Source organism: Cannabis sativa, chromosome 7 (assembly GCF_029168945.1).
Source record: "Cannabis sativa cultivar Pink pepper isolate KNU-18-1 chromosome 7, ASM2916894v1, whole genome shotgun sequence".
Taxonomy (NCBI): domain Eukaryota; kingdom Viridiplantae; phylum Streptophyta; class Magnoliopsida; order Rosales; family Cannabaceae; genus Cannabis; species Cannabis sativa.
Window position 1 is genome coordinate 46,573,272 of NC_083607.1, and position 24,169 is coordinate 46,597,440.

General features: G+C 34.2%; 1 protein-coding gene across 2 annotated transcripts; it reads left to right on the forward strand.

Moving 5' to 3' along the window:
* Window positions 1–653: 653 nt before the first annotated feature.
* On the forward strand, window positions 654–4,856 carry LOC115697776 (ras-related protein RABF2a). 2 transcript variants are annotated; one of them, XM_030624901.2, is made up of 7 exons: window positions 654–899; window positions 2,121–2,198; window positions 2,286–2,453; window positions 2,864–2,912; window positions 3,151–3,224; window positions 4,320–4,413; window positions 4,508–4,856. In XM_030624901.2, the coding sequence occupies exons 1-7, from the start codon at window positions 861–863 to the stop codon at window positions 4,606–4,608; spliced, it is 603 nt and encodes a 200-aa protein (XP_030480761.1). In that variant the 5' UTR covers window positions 654–860; the 3' UTR covers window positions 4,609–4,856. The 2 variants fall into 2 exon arrangements, with proteins under 2 accessions (XP_030480761.1, XP_060974872.1); XM_061118889.1 differs by having other exon boundaries at window positions 656–899; window positions 3,151–3,228; window positions 4,324–4,413.
* Window positions 4,857–24,169: the final 19,313 nt, after the last annotated feature.

A 24,169-nucleotide genomic window follows, 5' to 3' on the forward strand; every position in this document is an offset into this window, starting at 1 on the left:
ATATATATATGAATCAATAATAAATATATAAAAATATATACATACATATATAATATATAGATATATATAAAAAAAAAAAGGAAAACAAAGGATTCTTGAAATTGTTTCAGTCAGATAAGTATATATATAAATATATATTTAGTGTATCGTAACTTTGAAACAATTCAAGAATTTTAACAAAATACTTACATTGGGTCTTAGGAAGAGACTCATGCTTGAAGCTTGGGCAGAGACTCGTGCTTGAAGCTTGGGCAGAGACTCGTGCTGATAACGTGTTATAAAATAATATAAAATAATATAAAGTAGATGAGAAGAAAGAAGAAGATGAAGAGAGAAAGAGAAAGTGAATGCGAATTTCTCAGTTCTTTATTCCAATGGGGTGAACCCTATTTATACAAATACAAGAGTGAGATATTAAGAAACTAAGAAAAAGGGAAACTAAGAAAAGAGTAATGTTAATTACAATTAATGGTAATAAATAAAAGATTTGGACATCCACATAATTAATAATATTTATAACAAAATTCTAATTTTTTTCCTTTTTGACGTTCTAGAAAAGTAGGTAAGGTAAGATGTCTAAAAAGCCCATTACCTGTATGATTGCCACGTGGAGCATGTTTACCTATTATATTAAATATTATTTTTTATGTGTATTAGGAAAACATATAACCCCTTCAAAAAAAAAAAAAAGTAAATAAATAAAAAACAACAAGGAAAACATATTGCTTTCGTGTAAGTTTTTCTTTCAACGAGAGAGAAAGAGGAAGGTTTGTTAATTTGGATCGTTGTTTCCCTTTGCTTCGATCGAAATTCGGCGTCTACTTCTTCAGAAATTTCCGATCTTTGAGTTGTAATCTCCCATGGCCACCAGTGGAAACAAGAACATCAATGCCAAATTGGTGAGGATTGTTAAATCTCAAAACTCTTTTTCCAGCTCTATTTTTATGACCTTGACTTCATTGATTTTCTTAATTCTTATGGGGCTGTGTTCCATTTATTATTTCATTTTGTTTATTGATTTTAGTTTATTGAGCATCGATTATTTGATGTGGATTTTGATGAGGGTTTTAAAATCATGACAGAATCGAGAGTCAGAAATGGTGGTTTGTGAAATTGAATGTTAGAAATAATGTGGCTTTGACTTGTTTGGCTATAATTGTGTCAATATTTGTTAAATTTTGTTTGGGTATGATTTTTAATTATCTGCAGTTGCTTTGGAGTTTTAGATCATGTTTATCCATTTTTTTTTGGCTTTCCCTTTTATGTGTTATGATTAGTAATATAATATTCTCTCCCAATTATGGTTTTCTTATTACAAGATTTCGGATCAAACCATGTTTTATTGAACAAAAATTATTTTCTAGTATGCATGAAATATGCTTTCTTTTTGTTCAGATAATATTGTTAAAATGGATACCTGGGTTTGCCTTTTAAGTAGGCAGCTATCGTTTTCTTATTAATTTTTTAAAATAGTTGTAAATTCAGGCACGGTCTTTCTCTTGGGTTTTGAGCTTATCATTGACTTAGTTAATAGCTCACTTTTGTTTTCCGTGGAAGCTGAATATTTTCGTTTGGTTATTGTTTCTTTAGACCTGGGAATTGTTGTTCCAGGATGTTGAACAACAATCTTTGGTTTAGAATCTTAGATAAAGCATATATGCCTGTTTCCCGTGTCACTATTTAATTCTTTAGTTTTGCAAATGTTGCATCTGTGTCAGGGAATTAAACTCCTCTTCAAATTTCTTAGAATCAGATTATATAACTTTATAATTGCTTCACATTTTTGTTTAATGGTATGTTGAGGTGAGCTTGCTTAATTTATTTTCAGTTTCTTCCTTAATTTTATGAGTTCTCAGGCATAATACCGTGTGTGCTAGTATGGTATTGAGTTAACTGATAATGCGTGGTTAACTAGAAGTATTGCAACTAAGGACAAGTATTATTTAACACTAGATCGGTTTGAAATATTTGTGCATCTCTTTAGGAAGCCATTCTTATTCCTCTTTAGGAGTTATATACAGTTGTAGTGACATTTCTGAGATTTTCTAATCAGTAGCTTATTTTGGCTGATAAAAAAACTTATTTTGGCAGTATTTGACTGATATTTGGCTTTGCTGCAGGTGCTTTTGGGAGATGTTGGAGCTGGAAAGTCTAGTCTAGTTTTACGCTTTGTAAAAGGACAATTTGTTGAATTTCAGGTTTGCACTTAGTACAGATTCCTTAAATATGAACAATGTCCATCTCTATTGTTCCGGCAACTTATTTTATGTGTTATGACCTTTTAGGAATCAACAATAGGAGCTGCTTTTTTCTCACAAACATTGGCTGTAAATGATGCAACTGTCAAATTTGAGATTTGGGATACAGCTGGTCAAGAAAGATACCATAGTTTGGCTCCCATGTATTATAGAGGAGCTGCTGCTGCAATAATTGTGTTCGATATAACAAATCAAGTGAGTAAATTCTGAGTGTCGCATGTGTGTTTTCTGTTTGGTAGTTGAGTCCTTGGGGTCTCATCTTGTCTCAAGTTTACATTTGTTGTCACAATTTTTGTTCAGGTTACTGCAGCTAGTGGCTACTTTTACTGTGTATTTTGTGAATGACACATAGACTTCAGAAACTTGTAGGTGTGAAGGCCCTAACTTTAAGCCTTTTGCCCTCGATTAGGGTGATTCATGATGGATTGAAATTCAGATAGAAAAGCTTGTTACTTATTCTAATTCTAGGGATAATTAAACTAGATGGAATGAAACTTATGTGAATTATGTGAATTAATTAATTATCAATAGATATAAGCTCAGTGGCTTAGCATGGTTTCTGCTCAGTCATTACTTATGGATACAATCTGTTTTTCTCTGTTTAGGCTTCATTTGAGCGAGCCAAAAAATGGGTTCAAGAACTTCAATCACAAGGTATTTTCTTTTCTTTTTCTTTTTCGAGTTGTCATCTGCTTACATCTTTCTCATTCTTGTATTTTGTGTCTTGGATGCTTTTTGAGTAATTATTGGTTGGCATGAGTGCATCCATATAAATGTAGAAGGATGCATAGTAACTTCTTGAAAAAATTTAAATGGTATTGTAATAATGTTTTTTAACTATCTATAATGTATTAATAATTCTATTACTTTTTATTTTTCTTTGTGCCACAAGGCAATCCAAATATGGTTATGGCATTAGCTGGGAATAAAGCTGATCTGCTAGAGGCGAGGAAGGTCGCTGCGGAGGCAAGTTTCTTAGATTTTTCTGCTTCATATGGTTTAACTTGATGTTTGAATATCATATGCAGTTAATGTTTGAATGGAAACACATTGAAAGGAAATTTTATGTGGAACTTTTATATTTTGCCACTATATATACGTGTAAGAAAACAAGATAATCTTATATCTATAAGTTCAATATATATAAGTTCAGTTCAGACTTAACATCACTTGCTATCCTTCGAGTGGTTTGCTGGTAAGATGACATCTTGGAAATGTATAAAATGTCATTCAATATGGAGATTTAGCACTCAAAAGAGTAATACTTAGTAGTTTAGAATGTAAATATGGCGGGACAAGTGCTTTTTCCTGCTCCAAAGATTAGGCTAGTGAAACATGAAGCAGCATTCTCTTTTCTAGAATGTGTGAATGTTCTAACATTTACCAGATGACTCATCTGTTTTTACATATTAAGCAATGTTTTTTTCAGAAGTTCGTAGTTTGAAAAGCCATTAGTGTGTGCTAGGAGACTAAGATTATGTAATCACATTTAAACTGAGAGGCTAGTGGCCCCATTGACAGTGTGTATTGGACAAGTTTTATTGACTAAACTAGACTGGAGAATAATTTTGAATCCAACTATGATATGTGCTTTGTTTTTGCTTGTGTATCTAATTGAACAAGAGAATTTTAAAAAATAAATAAAATAAAATGTTTGAACACAAAAATTACACACTTTTTACACATTGATGTGTATTTAACTTTTTTTTTTTTTTTGAAAGAGACATAGGCCATTGTCTTAGACATTATATGAGAAGTACATAACTTTTAATTTGTGTAGTTGAGACTAATTACACATCATTGTGTATGGATAGTATCTAATTTGAGTGTCACAATCTTTGTAATAAACAAAAGATATGTTATTTTGTTTTTGCCAACTATGTTGTGTGTTTTGTTTATGTTTTTGCTTTTATCGTTTTATCATCTGGTATTTAGTAGGAATTAATTCAATTATGTTGGTTTTTAGCAGAATAGATAGGTAGATAGATATGGTTTCAAAACTTCTCTTGCAAATTTAGTATATTTAGTGTTGGCTGATTGACATGGCTGCTAATTTTGCAGGAAGCGCAAACATATGCTCAAGAGAATGGCCTTTTCTTCATGGAAACTTCTGCAAAAACAGCAACCAATGTGAATGACATTTTCTATGAGATAGGTAAATTTCTAAATTTCAATTAACTTGTTATACACATAATTATTAATGCTTCAATCTTGTCATGTTTTTTTTATTCGATTCTCCTTGTTGACAGCAAAGAGACTACCACGAGTGCAGCCAGCACAGAACCCTTCAGGAATGGTCCTCATGGATAGACCTGCAGAAAGAGTTGCAAGTGCATCTTGTTGTTCTTGAGAATCTTCAGGTGCTCCAATTTCCTTCACCTCACAATATCTCGTGTGATGAACAGGGAAAAAAAAACTTTGTTTTAGATTCTATCCAGTTTTCCTTTATCTTGTAAATTTGTTCAGAACTGTACATCAATGTTTGTTTAGACTGAAAAGCTTGTGGAGAATGTCTTGTGAATGCATCTGGGTTACAGATATTGATTGCTTGTGAATGCATCTTGGTTACAGATATTGATTACTTATTAATTATCTTTAGCGGAAGTCTCTAAACTATACGAGTTTTGGTAAGTTGATCAGATCTGACCTAATCCAATTCATGCAAGGATCTGTTTCGTCCCGCCCCGCTAGATAAGATACTCGGATCGGATCAGATCTGACCTGACTTATTTGGATTTGATCTGACCCACCCTGACTTTTTTCTAATCTAAGTTTATAATTTTATATCCATTTAATTTTGTATTAGTATTATTTAATATAATACTATGTTTGGTATTAACTTGTATTAATAGATTGTGTAAATTTATAATATATTTTCAATAAACTCGACCCCAATACCAACTTTGGTTCGGGTCTTTGTCCGGGTCTAGGTTTGGGTTTGGGACTTGGATCCCGGTTCTTGGGTCTCGAGTCCTGGTTCCTGTGTTTGGGTCTCGGGTTCGAATCCCAGTTCTTGGGTCTCAGATCCCAAGTCCATGCCCAAGTCTCGAGTCTTAAGTCTTGGGTTCGGGTTCCGGTCTCGATCACGGGTCTGGGTCCGGGTCCTGAGGTCGGGATCTGGGGTTGGGGTATGGGTTTGGGTCTCGTGTTTGGGTCGAGTCTGAGCCTGGAACCTGAGTTTGGGTTTGGGTCCCAGGCGGGTTTGGTCTAGGTCTGGGTTCAGGGTCTGAGTCTTTAATTAATTTTTTTTTTAATATATTGAAACTAAATTAGATCATATCCAATTTGGGAAAAAATTAAGCGGGGCGGAGCGGATCTGATTCGAGATCTAATATGTATTCGAATATTTTTTATCAGAAGTGATCTCTCGAACTAGAGTTTTGACCTGCTCTAACTAAATGAATCTTTTTTACATCCCTTTGATTTTTTTTTTGGTGAATTGGTCTTTAAATTTTCAAAAATATCTTAATATATTTATGATGTAAATATAAATTTAACTAATTTTTTAATAATCACACTAAACTATTTATTTTACAAAAATATCATATAAATATATATAATTTTTTTATCAACTAACACGTACTCCTTTTAGTTAATTAGGGTAGAATTTTTAATAAAAATATTGTGCTAATTAAGTTAGAAGGAATAAGAGTTTTAATATTTTGTAGTCAATATAAGTTATTGTTTCATAGTTTAGCACTTTAAACTTCAATATGCAAGTCTCTTTTTTATTATTTTTTTATTTCCATCTTAGGTTGATTGTGGTTAATGATCTTATATCGCTGGATAAACTTATTGATCATTCCTAGATATATAATTACCATTATATAGGGATGGCAATTATACCCGCGGGTACCCGTCCCTAATGGAACGGATACGGGGTAGACTTTCGGGGGCGGGGGCGGGGGCGGGTATGGGTTTAAAGATTCATACCCGAGTTGGAAACGGGGCAGGGGAGTAGATACCCGCCCCGAACCCGTCCCGATATGATATATGTATATATTTAAATTTTAAAATCATAACTACTACAATTAAAATAACTTCATGCTTTAAGCTTTTTATTAATTATACATTTTTTTTTTACTATACACATTATTCTACTTAAGTTTATTGTTTTACTAAGTTTTTTTGATTATTTTTTTTTTTTTTAATTTTCTTTAAGACATCATTTTTTTTTTTCAAAAATATATATGTAATGGGTACCCGATGGGAATCCTTTCCCCCGTCGGGTAATACCCGCCCCTCCCCCGCTTTAATTTAAACGGGTATTGGGACGGATATGGGGTGAATTTAAGAAGCGGGTATGGGGGTGGAGGAGCGATCCTCGCACCTGCCCCGTTTACATCCCTACATTATAAGTGTAGCATGTTTTTACGTGAACTGCAAGTCGTATTGTTATTATTAAAATGTTAATTTATATTGTTATTATTGTAATTGTTAAAAAATTAGTTATAAATATACATCTTATTTTAAATATAAATTAAAATATTTAGAGTTTGAAGTCGAATTGAAATATTACAACAATAGAATAATTATATATTAAAGATTAAATTATTGTTATTATTATTATAATTATTAGAAAATTAGTTTTTTTTTTTTTGAGAAAAATTTCACTATTATTATAAATTAAGAGTCATTTACAACAGTAGTAAAAATATGATAGGGAATTTCTCCTACCCAACAAAAGTCTTGGTCCAACTCTAAAGCATGTTTTGCTAAACCATGGGCGACATGATTAGCATTTCTCATCACATGAGAAATAGTAGCTTCAGGGAAAAAGGACAAAAGACAACAAACATCTATGATTAAATCTAAAAAACATGATAAATCTATAGATGTATGAATTAAAGCATTAAAGACTCTTAGTGAATCCGTCTCAATATGTGTGATTTGTAGCTGCTGTTGGAGTGCCCAATTGAGACTATGAAATAGTGCTTTAGCTTCCATTTCATCAGAATGGAAGCACCCTTGAGCAGGCTTTGAGATGGCAGCAACAACAAGGCCATTATGATCCCGTACAATGGCACCTACTCCCAAAGTTTGCGAGGTAGCATTGACGGCTGCATCAACATTGAGCTTCAAGCCTGCTGCAGTAGGGGGCTGCCACGAAATGTCCTTGCTTGCTTGTTTTTTACTGGTGTGTGCACCAGTAGGTGAAACACTAGTTACAGCAGGGGCTGTATGGGTTTGCCTTGTAGAAGCATGATACTTTCCTAGGTAATCTTGAGCAAAACTTGTTGTAATCTTCCCTTCTTTAAGCACTCCCCCATGTAACACTTTATTCCGATGCGACCATATCGCCCACATTGTGCAAACATTAAGCTCGAAATCTGGTTGTGAGTGAACATTGGAGAGGTGAAAAATAAAATCACCATCATGCATAGCTTGTGCTTTTCTGAAATCCATTGTGAAATCCGAGTGTTTCCATGTCGATTTGGCATGTGGGCAAGTGAATAGAGCATGGCCTATAGATTCCCAAGCATTAGAGCACGTGGAACATGCAACCGAGTCAATAACTTTCCTGCGATGTAAAGCGGCAGCAATTGGGATGGCACTGTATATGACCTTCCAAGCAAAAATTTTGATCTTAGACGGAAGTTTCAAGTGCCAAAAAGATTTCCACCATTTGCTATTCAAATCTGAAGCAGAGGCTTCTTGTTGTTCATCTAAGGTAGCAGCTAAGTGGAAGCCTGACTTGACTGCATATATACGCGAGGTTGTGTGATGCCATATCAATCTGTCTGAATTAGGAAAGAAACTCAGCGGGATTGAGACGATTTTATCCACATCTAACTGACCAAAATAATTTCCCAGCAGCCTTATATCCACTCCCTTTCTTCTGTTATGAAATTAGCAACCAACATAGAGGGAGGTCCTATGTAAGTGATGGGTTTAAACTCAGTAAAACCAGGTATCCATTTGTCTTGTCCACACTGAATATTAAAGCCATTTCCAACTTTGAATCTCAGCCCTTAGAGGAGAAGTTCACGACCCCAATGGATGCTTTGCCATGTAAGTGAAGGAGAATGGCCTAGGTTGGCTCCCAGAATAGAATTGTTAGAGTAATATCTACATTTTAGAAGCTGGCTTAACAATGATGTAGGCATTTCGAAAATTCTCCATGCTTGCTTGGCCAAGAGTGCCTGGTTATAATGAACGAAAGATCGAAAACCCATTCCACCTTCAAATTTCGACTTACAAAGCAATTTCTATCTTTTCCAATGAATTTTGGAGCCATCTTTGTTTGAACCCCACCAAAAATTAGCCATCATGCTTTCCAATTGTTGACAAAAAGTTTTCATTAAGCGAAAGCAACTCATTGCATAGGTTGGAATTGAATGAACAGCTGCTTTGAGCAGAACCTCTTTTCCCCCAACCGAAGACAACTTATCATTCCAAGCATGCATCAACTTCCAAACTCGTTCTTTATTATGACTAAAGAGCTCTTTTTTGTCACGGCCAGAGTAAGAAGGCAATCCAAGATAACGCTCATGACACTCGCTAATTGGCATGTTCAGTGTTTGATGGAAATAACTTTGCGATGCAACTGGAGTGTTTGGAGAGAAGGACATAACCGATTTTTTTATTGTTAAGCATCTGACCCGAAGCACGATGATATAAGTTTAGTGCCCTCTCAATTGCCAATGCTGAATTATTCGTTGTCTCACAAAAAAGCAAGCTATCATCCGCGAAAAGGAGATGGGAAACAGAGGGTGCTCTCCTAGTAAGGCGTAATCCTTGGAGGTTACCAATAGCTTCTTCATGTTGCAGCAGTCTCGAGAGTCCTTCTGAGCCGATCAGAAAATGATATGGTGAAAGGGGATCGCCTTGGCGTAGACCTCTTGATGGTTTCACATAGCCTGTAACTTCTCCATTAAGGGAGAACGATAAACTTGAAGAGGTCAAGCAATTCTGTATCAATGCAATCCAATTACTAGCAAAGCCCATTTTCTCCATAACTGCCCAAAGAAAAGTCCACTCTACCCGATCAAACGCTTTACTCATGTCTAACTTGAGTGCCGAATAACTTTTACCACCTCTTGTTCTGTGTTGGATATGGTGCACAAGTTCAAAAGCAACCAAAATGTTATCCGTTATATTTGAGAGAAAAGCGCTTTGAGTCTCCGAGATAACAAGCGGTAAAGCTTCCTTCAAGCGCAACACTATCATTTTAGATACGAGTTTGTAGATGACATTACACAAGCTTATTGGGCAATAATTTGTCATAGCAGCAGGTGAGTTGGTCTTTGGAATCAGTGTGATAATAGCATTATTAATCTATTCCATGCTTTGGCCTTCGTTGAGTATCCCTAAAACCACTTCGGTGATGGAATTACCCACAATGTGCCAATAATTTTGATAGAACATTTCTGACATACCATCGCTTCTTGGGCTTTTCTCATGACTCATTGTCTTCAAGGCTGTTGTAACATCTGCTACGATAAAAGGCTGGGTGAGTGTGTCATTAATTTTTGCAGTAATTGTTGTTGGAATGGTAGCTGTAACAAGATCCAAGGCTTGAAGGTCAATCGTTGAAGCTTAGAAGAGATCATTGAAATAATCTTGTATAATTGTGGTCATTCCAGCCTTTGATGTTATCTTATTCCCATTGCAGTCCATAAGAGAAGAGATCTTATTCCCTAATTTATGCGATGAAGCATGAGCATGGATAAACTTTGTGTTTTGGTCTCCACTTTGTAACCAATCGACTCTAGACCGTTGTTGCCAATACTCTTCTTCTTGTGCCAACAATTCATCAAGAACACTTAATTCATCCATGGTAGAAGTTGTTCTAGTCACGACATAATTCAAGTTTGAAACTTGCTGTTGTGCTCTACCAATATTTTTCTTAAAGTTTCCAAACTTAGATACATGCTATTTTTGTAAAGAACTAGCACAAGCTCCAATATCGTTTAAAAAAATTTCCATGGCAGTACCTGAGTTTGGAGAAAGTCATTGTTGCTGAATGATGTTTGAGGCTTCTTCATGTTTAAGCCAAAGTTGTTCGAATCTGAACCGTGTATGTCGTTTTTGCTGTTGGGCTTCACTATGAATCGGGTTTACTATGACTGCAATAGCTCTGTGATCGGAGTTGTAATAATTCAAATGGTGTGTCATAATGGGATCAAAAGTATTTGTCCAAAGATCATTCACAAAACACTAATCCAATCTTTCTTTAATTGTGTCCACCAAATGTCTTCCTTTAATCCATGTGTATGGGTCACCCTCGAAAGGTTGTTCATGTTGGGTTTTATGCCCTAAATAAAACTCTATTTCAATGTAATCCATTTTATTCAACATCAATAAAGAAACAGAAGTATTTTTCATTCATTTGTGTATGTTTTGGTTCATGTTATCAATTGCTTGTCTATTTGATTTATAAATTCATCTGAAACCCTTTTCACATACTTGATCCTGTTTATTGTGTTGTCAACACTTTGGAAAGTAAACATGACTATGTGAATAAAGTTTCCTAGATTTATCAGACACAGGGTTTTACTGATATCATAATCTACAACAGAGTTTACTTGCATTTGGAGAAATGCTATGTTCTTTCCATAGCATTGGTTAAAGTAAAGCTCAAGTTGGGTGCATGGAGTATGCATCGGAAGGGACCGATATTGAACTTTGACTTAGATTTATTAAACTTACCGTAATTTCTATTCAAGTCAATATCGCCTAGTTGATCCTAGATAAAATGATCTTAATCCTGTTATGATTAGGATCAATCTCAAGAGGTTATTCGTGTTCTTTGATTTGTTAGTTAAGCCTACTTTTGGGTCAGGGTGATACGTACATTTTGGGAACACGGTAGTGCAATTGAGTGGGAGCGCTAACATAAACATGGAATCTATAGCTTCTATCTGGCGAATAGTAAGTAAAGGATGATCTCCTTCGAGCTTGACTAAACAAAAATAAATGGTGGAGTACTCATTTTACATAAGCTGAAATATCATTTATACGGGGTTAAGTGTTTTAAGGATAAAATACATTGTAGGGTGTAACGGTAATCTAATCCCTTTACAGTGTAGATCATTCATATAGAGGATCATTGATCAAATTAGGATTATAACAATGGATAACTAATGATGTCTCTATATGGTGGAACATATAGAGCATTCTATATACTGAGAGTGCAATTCTAAGCTCTATGCATGGATTCAACGAAGAATTAATAAGTCAGTGAATTTAGGTTATAAATTCTTGATCTGCTTATTGGAAGCTCGGTTATATAGACCCATGGTCCCCCCACTAGTTGAGATAATATTGCTTGTAAGACTCATATAATTGGTTTTGATTAATCAATTATAATTCTCAAATTAGACTATGTCTATTTGTGAATTTTTCACTAAGTAAGGGAAAAATTGTAAAGAAAGAGTTTTTAGTGGCATATTTGTTAATTATGATACTTTGTATGGTTCAATTAATAAATATGATAAATGACAATATTATTTAATAATTATTTATAGTTATTAAATAGTTAGAATTGGCATTTAAATGGTTGAATTTGAAAATTGGTGTTTTTGAGAAAATGAGATGCAGAAATGATAAAACTGCAAAATTGCAAAAAGTGAGGCCCAAATCCACATTTCCTAGGCCGGCCACTTTTATAGGGTTTTTTCATCTGATATTTTCATTATTTTAATGCCAAATAATTCAAACCTAACCCTAGTGGAATGCTATAAATAGATAGTGAAGGCTTCAGGAAAATTACACTTTCATTCAGAGAAAAACCTGAGCCTTCTCTTTCTAAAACCCTAGCCGCCACTTTAAACTCTCTTCTTCCCTCTTGAATTTCGAACCACTTAGTGATTAGAGTAGTGCCCACAGACAGCAAGTGATACCTCAATCATAGTGAGGAAGAACGTGAAGAAAGACATTCAACAAGAAGGAGTTTCAGCACTAAAGAAGGAGAGAAAGAGATCCAGGTTCAGATCTTGATAATACTCTGCAACAAAAAGGATACAATGGCTAGAGATCTGAATGGAAGGAGACATTTAATTCCGCTGCACCCAATGTAAGGTTTCTAATCCTTTATATGTGTTTATTTCATAATCGTTTTAGAAGTTCATATTTAGGGTGTTAATCAACATACTTGTGAGTAGATCTAAGATCCTGGTAAAATAATTTCCAACAACTGGCCTGAGAGCCATGGTAATTGATTTGCTTGCAAGAAATTTGGACTTAAAACGATTTGTTTGTATTTTGGATGGTATCATGTTGTTTTGAGTGTTGTTTGATGATTGATTGATGTTTGTGAATTTTTGTGAAAAATAATTGAATATCTGTTTCTGGAATTATTTTTATTGGATAGTATGGAAAAAATTAAGTAATTTACTTTTTTACAGAACTCAATTTCGATTTAATTTGAATTAGTTATGATTTTTTGAAGTTTCGAAAAATATCAGTTGTCGTGCATCTACCCACGCGCGTGCACGAGGGCTTGTCTCTCGGACAGCACGCGCACAGAAAAAATCTTGTCTGAAACCGAGGCATCCGCGCGCGGAGAGGCTGCATGCAGCCTCTTGCGCTGACGTTTCTCGGTCATGCACCCTGATACGCGCGCGCAGACAGTATGCAATGCATACTGTCCGTACAGCTCGCAATTTTTTCGTTTTCTTCCATTTTTTATGCTATTTCATGGATTTAACTTCCGATTTTTTGTGTAGTTTTGTATTTTGATTTTTACTTTTCAATTTTCAAATCTAATATCAGAAATAAATTAATTTGAATTTTTTAAATTTAATTTTAGATATTAGTGTAATTTGAATTTGAAAACAAGTAAATATCTATCTTTTTGCTTGATTTTATATCTTATTTTTAAATTTGATTATTTTATCTTATCTTTTAAATTTAAAGGTTAGATATTAAATATTTTTTAAATTATTTGACCTTATTTAAATTTAAAATAAGATTATTATAATCATGTAATTTTAAATAGAAGTAAGATATTTTGCTAATTTTTTAAATTTTGTTATTTTATTTAAATTAAATTATAAAATTTGAAAAATATTTATTTTCTTATTTTATATTTAATTTGTAAAATAACTTTAAAAATTGAAAAGGTAGTTAGCAATTATTTTTGAAATGATATTTAGGTTAGTTGAAACCTAATTTTTCAAAAATTGTAGGTTTAATTTTAAATTTTTTTTATTATTATTTTATTTTAAAAACTGAATTTTTTTTTATTTAAATATTTTTCGAAAAATAATTATTTAAAATTAAATAAATCCTACATCCAACTATCCAACTCATCTTGTTGCAGAAGTATGTGTTTTAGCTTGTATGTAAGTTTTATAAAACCAATTATTGCTTGATTGCAAATAGTCATGGTTAACTTGTTGACAGATCCAATGATCTGATTTTAACTCATGGTTCCATTGGTCAAGTAAATAATTTGTAACAGGTAAATTTTACAATCTTCTTTCATCTGTGTATGACCTAGCAACATGATAGGATCCATCCAAATGTGTCCCTGTGTGAGCCTATATGTTTAATTTTATTATAGATGCATATAGGTTGTTGTTGCTAAATAAAATATAATAGTTTTTTGATAGATTTTATTTAGGCCCATTTAGTTTTGGGCCTATTCCATTAATAACAGTTGTTCATTTTAAGGTTAAATTCCTCTCTTTTGGGCCTTGTGTGAGAGTTGGGAGCCATAGAAGTGGGTACGACATACTGAACCCAGCACCCCTCACATGAACTATCCCAATTGTGAAGGCCCATTTGCCTGATTTGAATAACTGTACTAGGTTAATTAAATTAGTTTAACCTAATAAAATTGATTATCAACATAATTAATTTCATTTATTTTGAAATTAATTTAAGAAAAACCATAGTTTAAAGAATTTTATTCTAAGCTAAACTATATGTATTTTCTTGTATTTAATTAAATATAGAATTATAACCAACTAGATTCTTTCTGAAGCTTGATTTAGATTTTTCATTAAGTATTCCTATTTAAGTTGAAAATTAGTTATCTCTAACTAATCAACTTAAATCTGAATATCTTTTGGATTTCAAATTAAGTTAAGGAATTTTAGGAATTGGTTATTAAGATTCTTTAGATATTATTTAAGTTGATATTGTTTTCAAATATTAACTTAAAATGGAATATTTTTAAATTAAGTTGTTACAACTTAATTTTAATTTAATTAAATCTAATTTGAAAGATATTTAAGTTGATTTTTTAGATTCTTCTAAAACAACTTAAACAAGATATTTTCAAATTTGTTCCATTTTATTCGAATTTATTTTTCGAATTTAAATAATAATTAAAATTTAATTAAAGTTGATTTTTTATTTAAACCAACTTTAATTTGTAATTTTTCATTATTATAATACGGAATAAATGATTAAATAAAATACATATTTTAAAATAATGAGCTTTAATCAAGAGACATTTGATGTCCATTGTTGGTTTTACATAGCGTTTGTTTTAGTGAGTAATCCTCCCTAATGGAGGAACGTTCATTAGCAAGTTCGCACCGTTTAATCTCGAAAGATAAGTAGCTTTGTAAGTGTTTTATATGGTATGGATCACCCTAATGGTGGCGACCATATTTGACTTACAAAATATGAAACAATGGTGGAAGCTCATAAGATAGAATTGCCTTGACTCTCGCCTAAACAGGACAACGCTGAATTCCAATCTTGATCGAATAAAAGGTTGCTAGAATGATTATCATTTTAGATGAGTTGACAACTCTATTCAATGGATGATGCTTTGACTCTCGCCTAAACGGGATACTGTATCAGTTTGTTGAAAACCTTGGAAAATATACTATGTGAGATTTAGTATTTTTATAACATATGTGATTATTTGTTATTTTCTGAACATGTGTATGAATTTATGAACCAAAACATTACTTCTGTTTTATTGATGTATTGTAGTGCCAATATGAATAACCCTCACCCCGATCCTCTCCTAGTTAATGTCTTAGCAAAAGAACTCTATAGTGTGAAAATCCATCCTGGTAGTTGCATAAACTCGCACCTGTTGATGATGAATCTGAAGTTCCAAAAGGAAAATCTACTAGGAATTGATTTATCAAGAGAACAATGGGTTTAATTCATTCTTAATAGTCTTCCTCTGGAGTATAATGAATTTGTTGTTTCTTACATGATCAACAATTTCAACTCCTTCGACATGGACAAGCTCGAAGCAGAATTACGAGCACATGAACGGAATCTGATTGCAATGGGACCACCTGGGTTTGCAAATCTTAATCAGAGGAAAAGGATTAAGCATGAAGGCTCTAGCAAAGCTGCTTCTTCAAGTACAATTATCAGACATAATCTTCTATGTTCGAAGTTTAATGAAAAGGGAAATCAAGAAGAACGATGTCCCCAGCTTCTAAATAATTCAAACGAAGGTAATGTTTTTGTCTTTGAATCATGTGTTTTAGAGAACGACAAATCCACTTGGATTGTTGATTCTGGGTCTACTAACCATGTATGTTCTTCACTGCAGCTGCTTGAAACTTGGGAAAATCTGCTTCCAAAAGAGTTAAAGCTTAAAGTTGGTAATGGCGAGTTAGTGTTGGTCAAAGCTAGAGGAAAAGCCCGCATCAAGTTTCAACAAAGATTTTTAATTTTAGAAAATGTTTTATTTATTCCAAACTTTAGTAGAAACTTGATTAGTGTCTCATGTTTGCAAACACAATCTTATATATTGAATTTTTCGAGTTCTTATTGTTCAATTTCTCGTAATGGATTTCAAATATGTGTTGCCTCCATGGAACAAGGGCATTATGTTTTAAGACCAAATACACAAATCTCACTAAACAGTGAACTTTTCAATGTAGCTAAACCTAGAAACCTCAAAAGAAAAGAGATTGATAATGATGATCAAACTTATCTATGGCATTTACGTTTAGGTCATATAGGCCTTGATAGACTCAATAGGCTAACCAAAGACGGTCCATTGAAAAATGTCGTCTTAGGTGAATTGCCAGTATGCGAGTCCTGCCTGGAAGGAAAAATGACTAAATGTTCTTTCTCTGCAAAGGGAGAGCGTGCCAAATACCCCCTAGGGTTAGTGCATTCTGATGTTTGCGGACCTCTGAATGTAAAAGCCCGAGGTGGTTATGAGTATTTTGTCACTTTCATTGACGATTACTCTAGATATAGTTTTCTTTACCTTATGCAAAAGAAATATGAAACGTTTGAAAAGTTTCAAGAATTGCAAGCTTTGGCTTAAAACCAATTAGGTAAAACATTAAAGATCTTGCGAACTGATAGGGGTGGAATATATATGGTTATGCAGTTCAAAGATCATTTAATTGAACTTGGAATTGAATCCCAATACACTGCCCCAGGCACTCCACAACAAAATGGAGTTGCAGAAAGAAGAAATCGCACTCTTTTGGAAATGGTTAGGTTTATGCTGAGTTATTCAACTCTGTCTACGTCCTTCTAGGGATATGCTATTCAGATGGCTAATGACATTTTAAATGTTGTTCCATCTAAAGCAGTCTCTAAGACACTCGTCGAACTTTGGAATGGTCGTACACCTAGTTTACGCCACTACAGAATTTGGGGGTGCCCTGCTCATGTCTTGAGAAAGAAAGAAGGCAAACTTGAATCACGAACTGAAATTTGCACGTTTGTGGGAAATTCTAAAGTGACTAGGGGTGGACTATTTTATAGTCACAAGGATAACAAAGTGTTTGTCTCTACAAATGCTACTTTTCTTGAAGAAAATTATATTAAAGACAACAAACCGAAAAGTAAAGTTGTTTTAGAGGAAATGCTTTCAGATATAACTCCTTCCAATGTCCCGTCCTCTTCCACTCAAGAAGAGGACAATCCCACTCCCTCAGTCGAACCAACTGAGAAAACTACTACCAAAGTTTCTGTTCAGAAGATCACCGCTCCTCGTCGAAGTGGGAGGGTTTCAACAAAACCAGCTCGTTATGGCTTGGATGGTGAAATCAATATGGTCATTGGTGATGGTATTGAAGACGACCCATTAATCTATAAACAGGCAATCGCTAGTTCGCAACGGAAACGATGGTCAGTCGGCATGGATTCAGAAATGGATTCCATGAAAAAGAACAAAGTCTGGGAATATGTAGACGCACCTGATGACTATCATCCGATAGAATGGAAGTGGGTTTACAAGAAGAAAAGAGGCGCTGGAGGCGAAGTCGAAACTTTTAAAGCTAGACCTGTAGCCAAGGGTTATACCCAAAGAGAAGGCGTGGACTATGAGGAAACTTTAGTCCGTTGCCATAATCAAATCCATCCGAATTCTTCTCTCCATAGCTGCTGCTTTCGATTATGAAATTTGGCAAATGGATGTCAAGACTGCCTTCCTTAATGGGGTACTTGAAGAAACCGTCTATATGGAGCAACCAGAAGGCTATGTTCTTCCAGGGCAGGAAAAGAAAGTTTGCAAATTAAATAGGTCTATCTATGGAATTAAGCAAGCTTCTCGCTCATGGAATAAAAGGTTTGATGAAATCATCAAGACCTACGGCTTTCTTCAGAATGAAGATGAACCTTGTGTTTACCAACTCAAGGAAGACCAAGTAGTAGTATTCCTGGTCCTTTATGTTGACGACATTTTGATTATTGGAAACAATATCAAGAAAATGACTCACATCAAGGAATGGCTTAACACTCAATTCGATATGAAAGATTTGGGTGAAGCAGCCTATGTTCTTGGTATTCAGATTATTAGAAATCGGAAGAACAGATCTCTTGCTCTCTCTCAAACAACCTACATTGACAAAGTTTTAGAGAGATTCTCCATGAACAACACCAATGGGGCAAACATGCCTTCTAGATATGGTATTTGTCTATCTAAGGAACAGTCTCCTACTGATCCTCAAGAGATAGAGGACATGGCGGAAGTTCCATATGCTTCTGCAGTTGGAAGTCTAATGTATGCAATGTTATGCACTAGACCTGACATCTGCGATGCAGTTGGAATCGTGAGCAGGTATCAGTCTAATCCAGGACAGGAACATTGGAATGCAGTTAAGTATATTCTAAAATACTTAAAGAGTACAAGGAATCTTGTGTTAGTCTACAAGGGTGGTGCTTTAAATCCCATAGGCTATACTGATTCAGATTTCCAGGCATGTCTTGAAGACAGGAAATCTACATCTGGGATGGTGTTTACTCTTGGGGGTGGCCAAGTGGTTTGGAGAAGTGCAAAACAAACCGCGATATCGAACTCGACGATGGAAGCTGAATACATAGCTGCAGGAGAAGCTGCTAAAGAGCTTGTCTGGCTAAGAAAATTCTTCACCAGTATCGGTGTCGTGCCTGGAATGGAAAAGCCTCTGGTCCTACTTTGTGATAATAATGGAGCAATAGCCAATAGTAAGGAACCTCGAAGCCACAAGAGAAGCAAACACATAGAAAGGAAGTATCACATCATCAGAGAATATGTGGCAAGAGGGGGTGTACTAGTTGAGAAAGTGGACACAGAAGACAACTTAGCTGATCCATTCACCAAAGTCTTGGCCGTGACTGCATTCAAAAAGCACCGTCAGAATTTAGGATTAATTGATATGTACTGATTAGTTTTATATTAGTGCAAGTGGGAGTTTGTTGGGTTTTATGCCCTAAATAAAACTCCATTTCAATGTAATCCATTTTATTCAACATCAATAAAGAAAAAGAAGTATTTTTCATTCATTTGTGTATGTTTTGGTTCATGTTATCAATTGCTTGTCTATTTGATTTATAAATCATCTGAAACCCTTTTCACATACTTGATCCTGTTTATTGTGTTGTCAACACTTTAGAAAGTAAACATGACTATGTGAATAAAGTTTCCTAGATTTATCAGACACAAGGTTTTACTAATATGATAATCTACAACAGAGTTTAGTTGCATTTGGAGAAATGCTATGTTCTTTCTAGAGCATTGGTTAAAGTAAAGCTCAGGTTGGGTGCATGGAGTATGCATCGGAAGGAACCGATATTGAACTTTGACTTAAATTTATTAAACTTACCGTAATATCTATTCAAGTCAATATCGCCTAGTTGATCCTAGATCAAATGATCTTAATCCTGTTATGATTAGGCTCAATCTCAAGAGGTTATTCGTGTTCTTTGATTTGTTAGTTAAGCCTACTTTTGGGTCAGGGTGATACGTACATTTTGGGAACACGGTAGTGCAATTGAGTGGGAGCGCTAACATAAACATGGAATCTGTAGCTTCTATCTGTCGAATAGTAAGTAAAGGATGATCTCCTTCGAGCTTGACCAAACGAAAATAAATGGTGGAGTACTCATTTCACATAAGCTGAAATATCATTTATATGGGGTTAAGTGTTTTAAGGATAAAATACATTGTAGGGTGTAACGGTAATCTAATCCCTTTACAGTGTAGATCATTCACATAGAGGATCATTGATCAAATTAGGATTATAACAATGGAGAACTAATGATGTATCTATATGGTGGAACATATAGAGCATTCTATATACTGAGAGTGCAATTCTAAGTTCTATGCGTGGATTCAACGAAGAATTAATAAGTCAGTGAATTTAGGTTATAAATTCTTGATCTACTTATTGGAAGCTCGGTTATATAGACCCATGGTCCCCTCACTAGTTGAGATAATATTGCTTGTAAGACTCATATAATTGGTTTTGATTAATCAATTATAATTCTCAAATTAGACTATGTCTATTTGTGAATTTTTCACTAAGTAAGGGCGAAATTGTAAAGAAAGAGTTTTTAGGGGAATATTTGTTAATTATGGTACTTTGTATGGTTCAATTAATAAATATGATAAATGACAATATTATTTAATAATTATTTATAGTTATTAAATAGTTAGAATTGGCATTTAAATGGTTGAATTTGAAAATTGGCATTTTTGAGAAAATGAGATGCAGAAATGATAAAACTGCAAAATTGCAAAGTGAGGCCCAAATCCACATTGCTTAGGCCGACCACTTTTATAGGATTTTTTATCTGATATTTTCATTATTTTAATGCCAAATAATTCAAACCTAACCCTAGTGGAATGCTATAAATAGATAGTGAAGGCTTCAGGAAAATTACACTTTCATTCAGAGAAAAACCTGAGCCTTCTCTTTCTAAAACCCTAGCCGGCACTTTAAACTCTCTTCTTCCCTCTTGAATTTTGAACCACTTAGTGATTAGAGTATTGCCCACAGACAGCAAGTGATACCTCAATCATAGTGAGGAAGATCGTGAAGAAAGACATTCAACAAGAAGTAGTTTCAGCACTAAAGAAGGAGAGAAAGAGATCCAGGTTCAGATCTTGATAATACTCTGCGACAGAAAGGATACAAGGGTTAGAGATCTGAACGGAAGGTGACATTTAATTCCGCTGCACCCAATGAAAGGTTTCTAATACTTTATATGTGTTTATTTCATAATCGTTTTAGAAGTTCATATTTAGGGTGTTAATCAACATACTTGTGAGTAGATCTAAGATCCTGGTAAAATAATTTCCAATAGTTCATGTAGGTGGCAGCTATCCAATGTTCGTCTGAAATCATCCATTTGCACCTCATTGCGTAAAGCCCCTCCTAGTTTGTTTTCATAAGATAAGATCTCGTTGAAATCATCAATTACTAGCCATGGTGTTAAAGGTGCAACTTGTTTTAGTCTATCCAAGAGAGTCCAAGTTTGTGGACGTAGCTGAACTGAAGGAGATCCATAAAATACAGTAAAATGCAATCGAGGTTGATTAGTGAAGCCAATGTAACAGTCAAATACATTTGTATTAAAATTCAAAAGTGATACATCTACATCATTTTTCCAAAGCAACATTAACCCACCCCCCAAGCATACTTTAGGGACTTCTAGTCCGTTATTGAAATGTAATACATTACGAAAACGAGAAACAACATTAGGACCTAACTTAGTTTCTATTAAAAAAAAGTACATGTGGGGATTGCTCTTTTACAAGCAAACGGAGATGACAAAGTGCGCTAGGATTCCCCAAACCACGCGCCTTCTAACGAAGGAGTTTCATGGTTGTTTGCGAGGCTGGATCATAGCCTCCACAGCATTGTCGGGATAACCAGTAGAATCCATGTCAACAGTAGAAACATTCTGGTTTTGTTCATCTTCAACTGACAAGGTTGGAGTGAACACACTTGGTTGATTACCTCTACACCTCTTAAGAGTGTCTCGAAGTGATCCTCCCTCTGGCTGTCTCTTGACACTACCGTTTGGAGAGAAATTCTCCTTGTTATCTCCCCCTGCCCGAGTTGAAACAACAACCGATGAAGATGTTGCAAAGTTGGTGAATGATGCAGTCAAGGTACCTTTATTTTTGCTCACAGTGTTTTGGTCTAAAGGTGGGTAAGTGGCAAATGTGTTAGAGTTGATTCCAAGCCATGTAAGTGGCATATAAATGCATGAGAGATCAGTAAACATATCTGGTGTGGAATAAATGTGAGAGTTATGGCCAGTAATATTTATCTTGTCTCCATTTGCTGGTGTGTTATGAGTATCCAGGCTTGATTGATACGCAAATTTAGCATTAACTGGTGCAAGATTATCAGTCGAGATACCCAGTTTACTAGTAGTAGAAGCCACATGATTACCTTGAACATCACTGATTTAGTTTGAAATGAGTCCCTGCTGCACCAGATTTGATATAGCAGCAGTGTTCTGGGTGGTGAAAGTCCCACGATTTCCTTGAGCAACACTGGTTTGGTTTAAAGGGATTTGTTGCTGCATCTGGTATGAAGTTGCAGCAGTACTTTGGGTGTGTAGCATCACTTGATTCCCTTGAGCATCCCTTGGTTGATGAGAGGCAAGTTGCTGAAGCCTCTAGTTTGTTATAGCAACATTGTTTTGGGTGTTTATTGTCACATTAGTCTCATGCTCAGAAGATTCTCCTTGAAATAATTGTCTCGGTTGTGGTTGAGTTCGACCATTGAGAAGCGAAACTGTAGATGTCAAAGTGTTTCGTGCTAAACGTGTGAGTAGAGGCCAAGCGTTTCCTTTCGCAAAGTCTGTGCGATACCGATCATAGCCTGAAGTTGAGAGTGATGAACTTTTTATGGTAGGCCTGTATTCAAATTCCGGTTCTTCACCATTGTCAATCTTCTCAAGAAAAGTTGTACATTTGTTGTATGGATGACCAATTCTTCCACATTCCATATAGTATTCGGGTAATCGTTCGTAGCGAAATTCAACCCAAAATTGATCCCGAATTTGTGAAAGTGTTATCATTTGGCCTCTTTTTAGTGATTTGGTGATATCAATCTTGACTCGCACCCTTAAAAACGGACCCCATCCTTCATTTAGTGAATCGTCAAACACATAAATATTAGAAAATTAGTTATTAATAATAAGTTATACATATATATGTAAGGGTTACATCTGATTTTAAAATTATTCTAATATTATTTTTTTTCTTTTTCTTAATTTTTTTAGTTTTTATTTTTATTACTTTATAAATATTAATCTTATTTTCTCTTATTTTTAATTTAATTTAATTGAGATATGTTATTTTTCTTTTTTTAATTATTATTACTAATCCTTATAAACCTTCCAGTGAAAAGCGTATTATTTGTTATGAAATATTATTTAAAAATATCTAAATCACCAAATTAATTATCACCATTAATACTTGATTGTATTTTCTTTTTATTACATTGATTTAGTTTTTCATTATTTTAGTCATATTTTTGTTCATTCAGTTTCTTTTTCTCTCTTCAGTTTTGGGGTTCACAATTGAGAAATTCTCATTCAGTTTCTTTTTCTCTCTTCATCTTCTTCTTCTTCTTCTTTTCTTATATATTTTATATTATTTTAACGAGTCTCTATCCAAGATTCAAGGTAAATATTTTGTTGAAGTTCTTAAGTTGTTTCAAAGTCACGATATACTAAATATATATTTATATATATATCCTTATTTGACTGAAACAATTTTAAGAACCTTTTTTTCTTTTTTTTTTATCTATATATACGTATATTATATATACATGTATATATTTTTATATGTTTATTATTGAATTCATATATATATATTGTATCTCTTATTGTTTATATATGATATAATAGATAAAATCTATATAAATTATGCAGATATCATGAAGATTATGCGTCCTTAATAAAATCTTGCATGTTTTTACCTAATTAGACCGTAAGATCATTCTGGAATAACCTCTAGTTAGAAGAGGTGTACTAGATTTACTGCACATTGCATCCATAGGTCTTGATCCATAATGATCGAGTAAGTTTTTTTTTTGGATAGTGATGCAGCAAATTACAGTTATTTGAGTGATCCAACATTAAGCAAGTTTTAGTTGCCTAATCAAATCCTAGAATCGTTGTAAAATACTACTTGATTGGGAGAGGTGTACAAGATTTACTATACATTACACTAATAGGTCTTAATCCATAACGATCAAGTAAGTTTGACGACACAGTATCTTAGTGAACTATAATTATTGGAGCAAACTACCATGTAGCAAGTTTCAGTTACTCAAATGAACCATAGGATCATTCTAGAATAACACCTAATTAGGAGAAGCGTACAAGATTTACTGCACATTGCGCCGATAGGCTTCATTAAGAATGATTAAGTGTAACTGCATAGTGTCTTAGCGAACTACGGTTATTTGAGTGATCACCATGTAACAAGTTTCAATTATCTAATCGGACCATACGATCGTTTTGAAATACCCCTTAATTAGGAGTGATGTACAATTTTTTTCTTGCACATTACAGTGACAGTTCTTGATCCATAACGATCGAATAAGTTTGACTGCATAGTGTCGTAACAAACTACAATTATTTGAGTGATCCAACATGTAGCAAGTTTCATCTACCTAATCGAACACTAGGATTATTCTAGAATACCACCTAAATGGGACAGATGTATAAGATTTACTATACATTGCACTAAAAGATCTTGATCCAGAACGATTGAGTGAGCTTGATAGCGT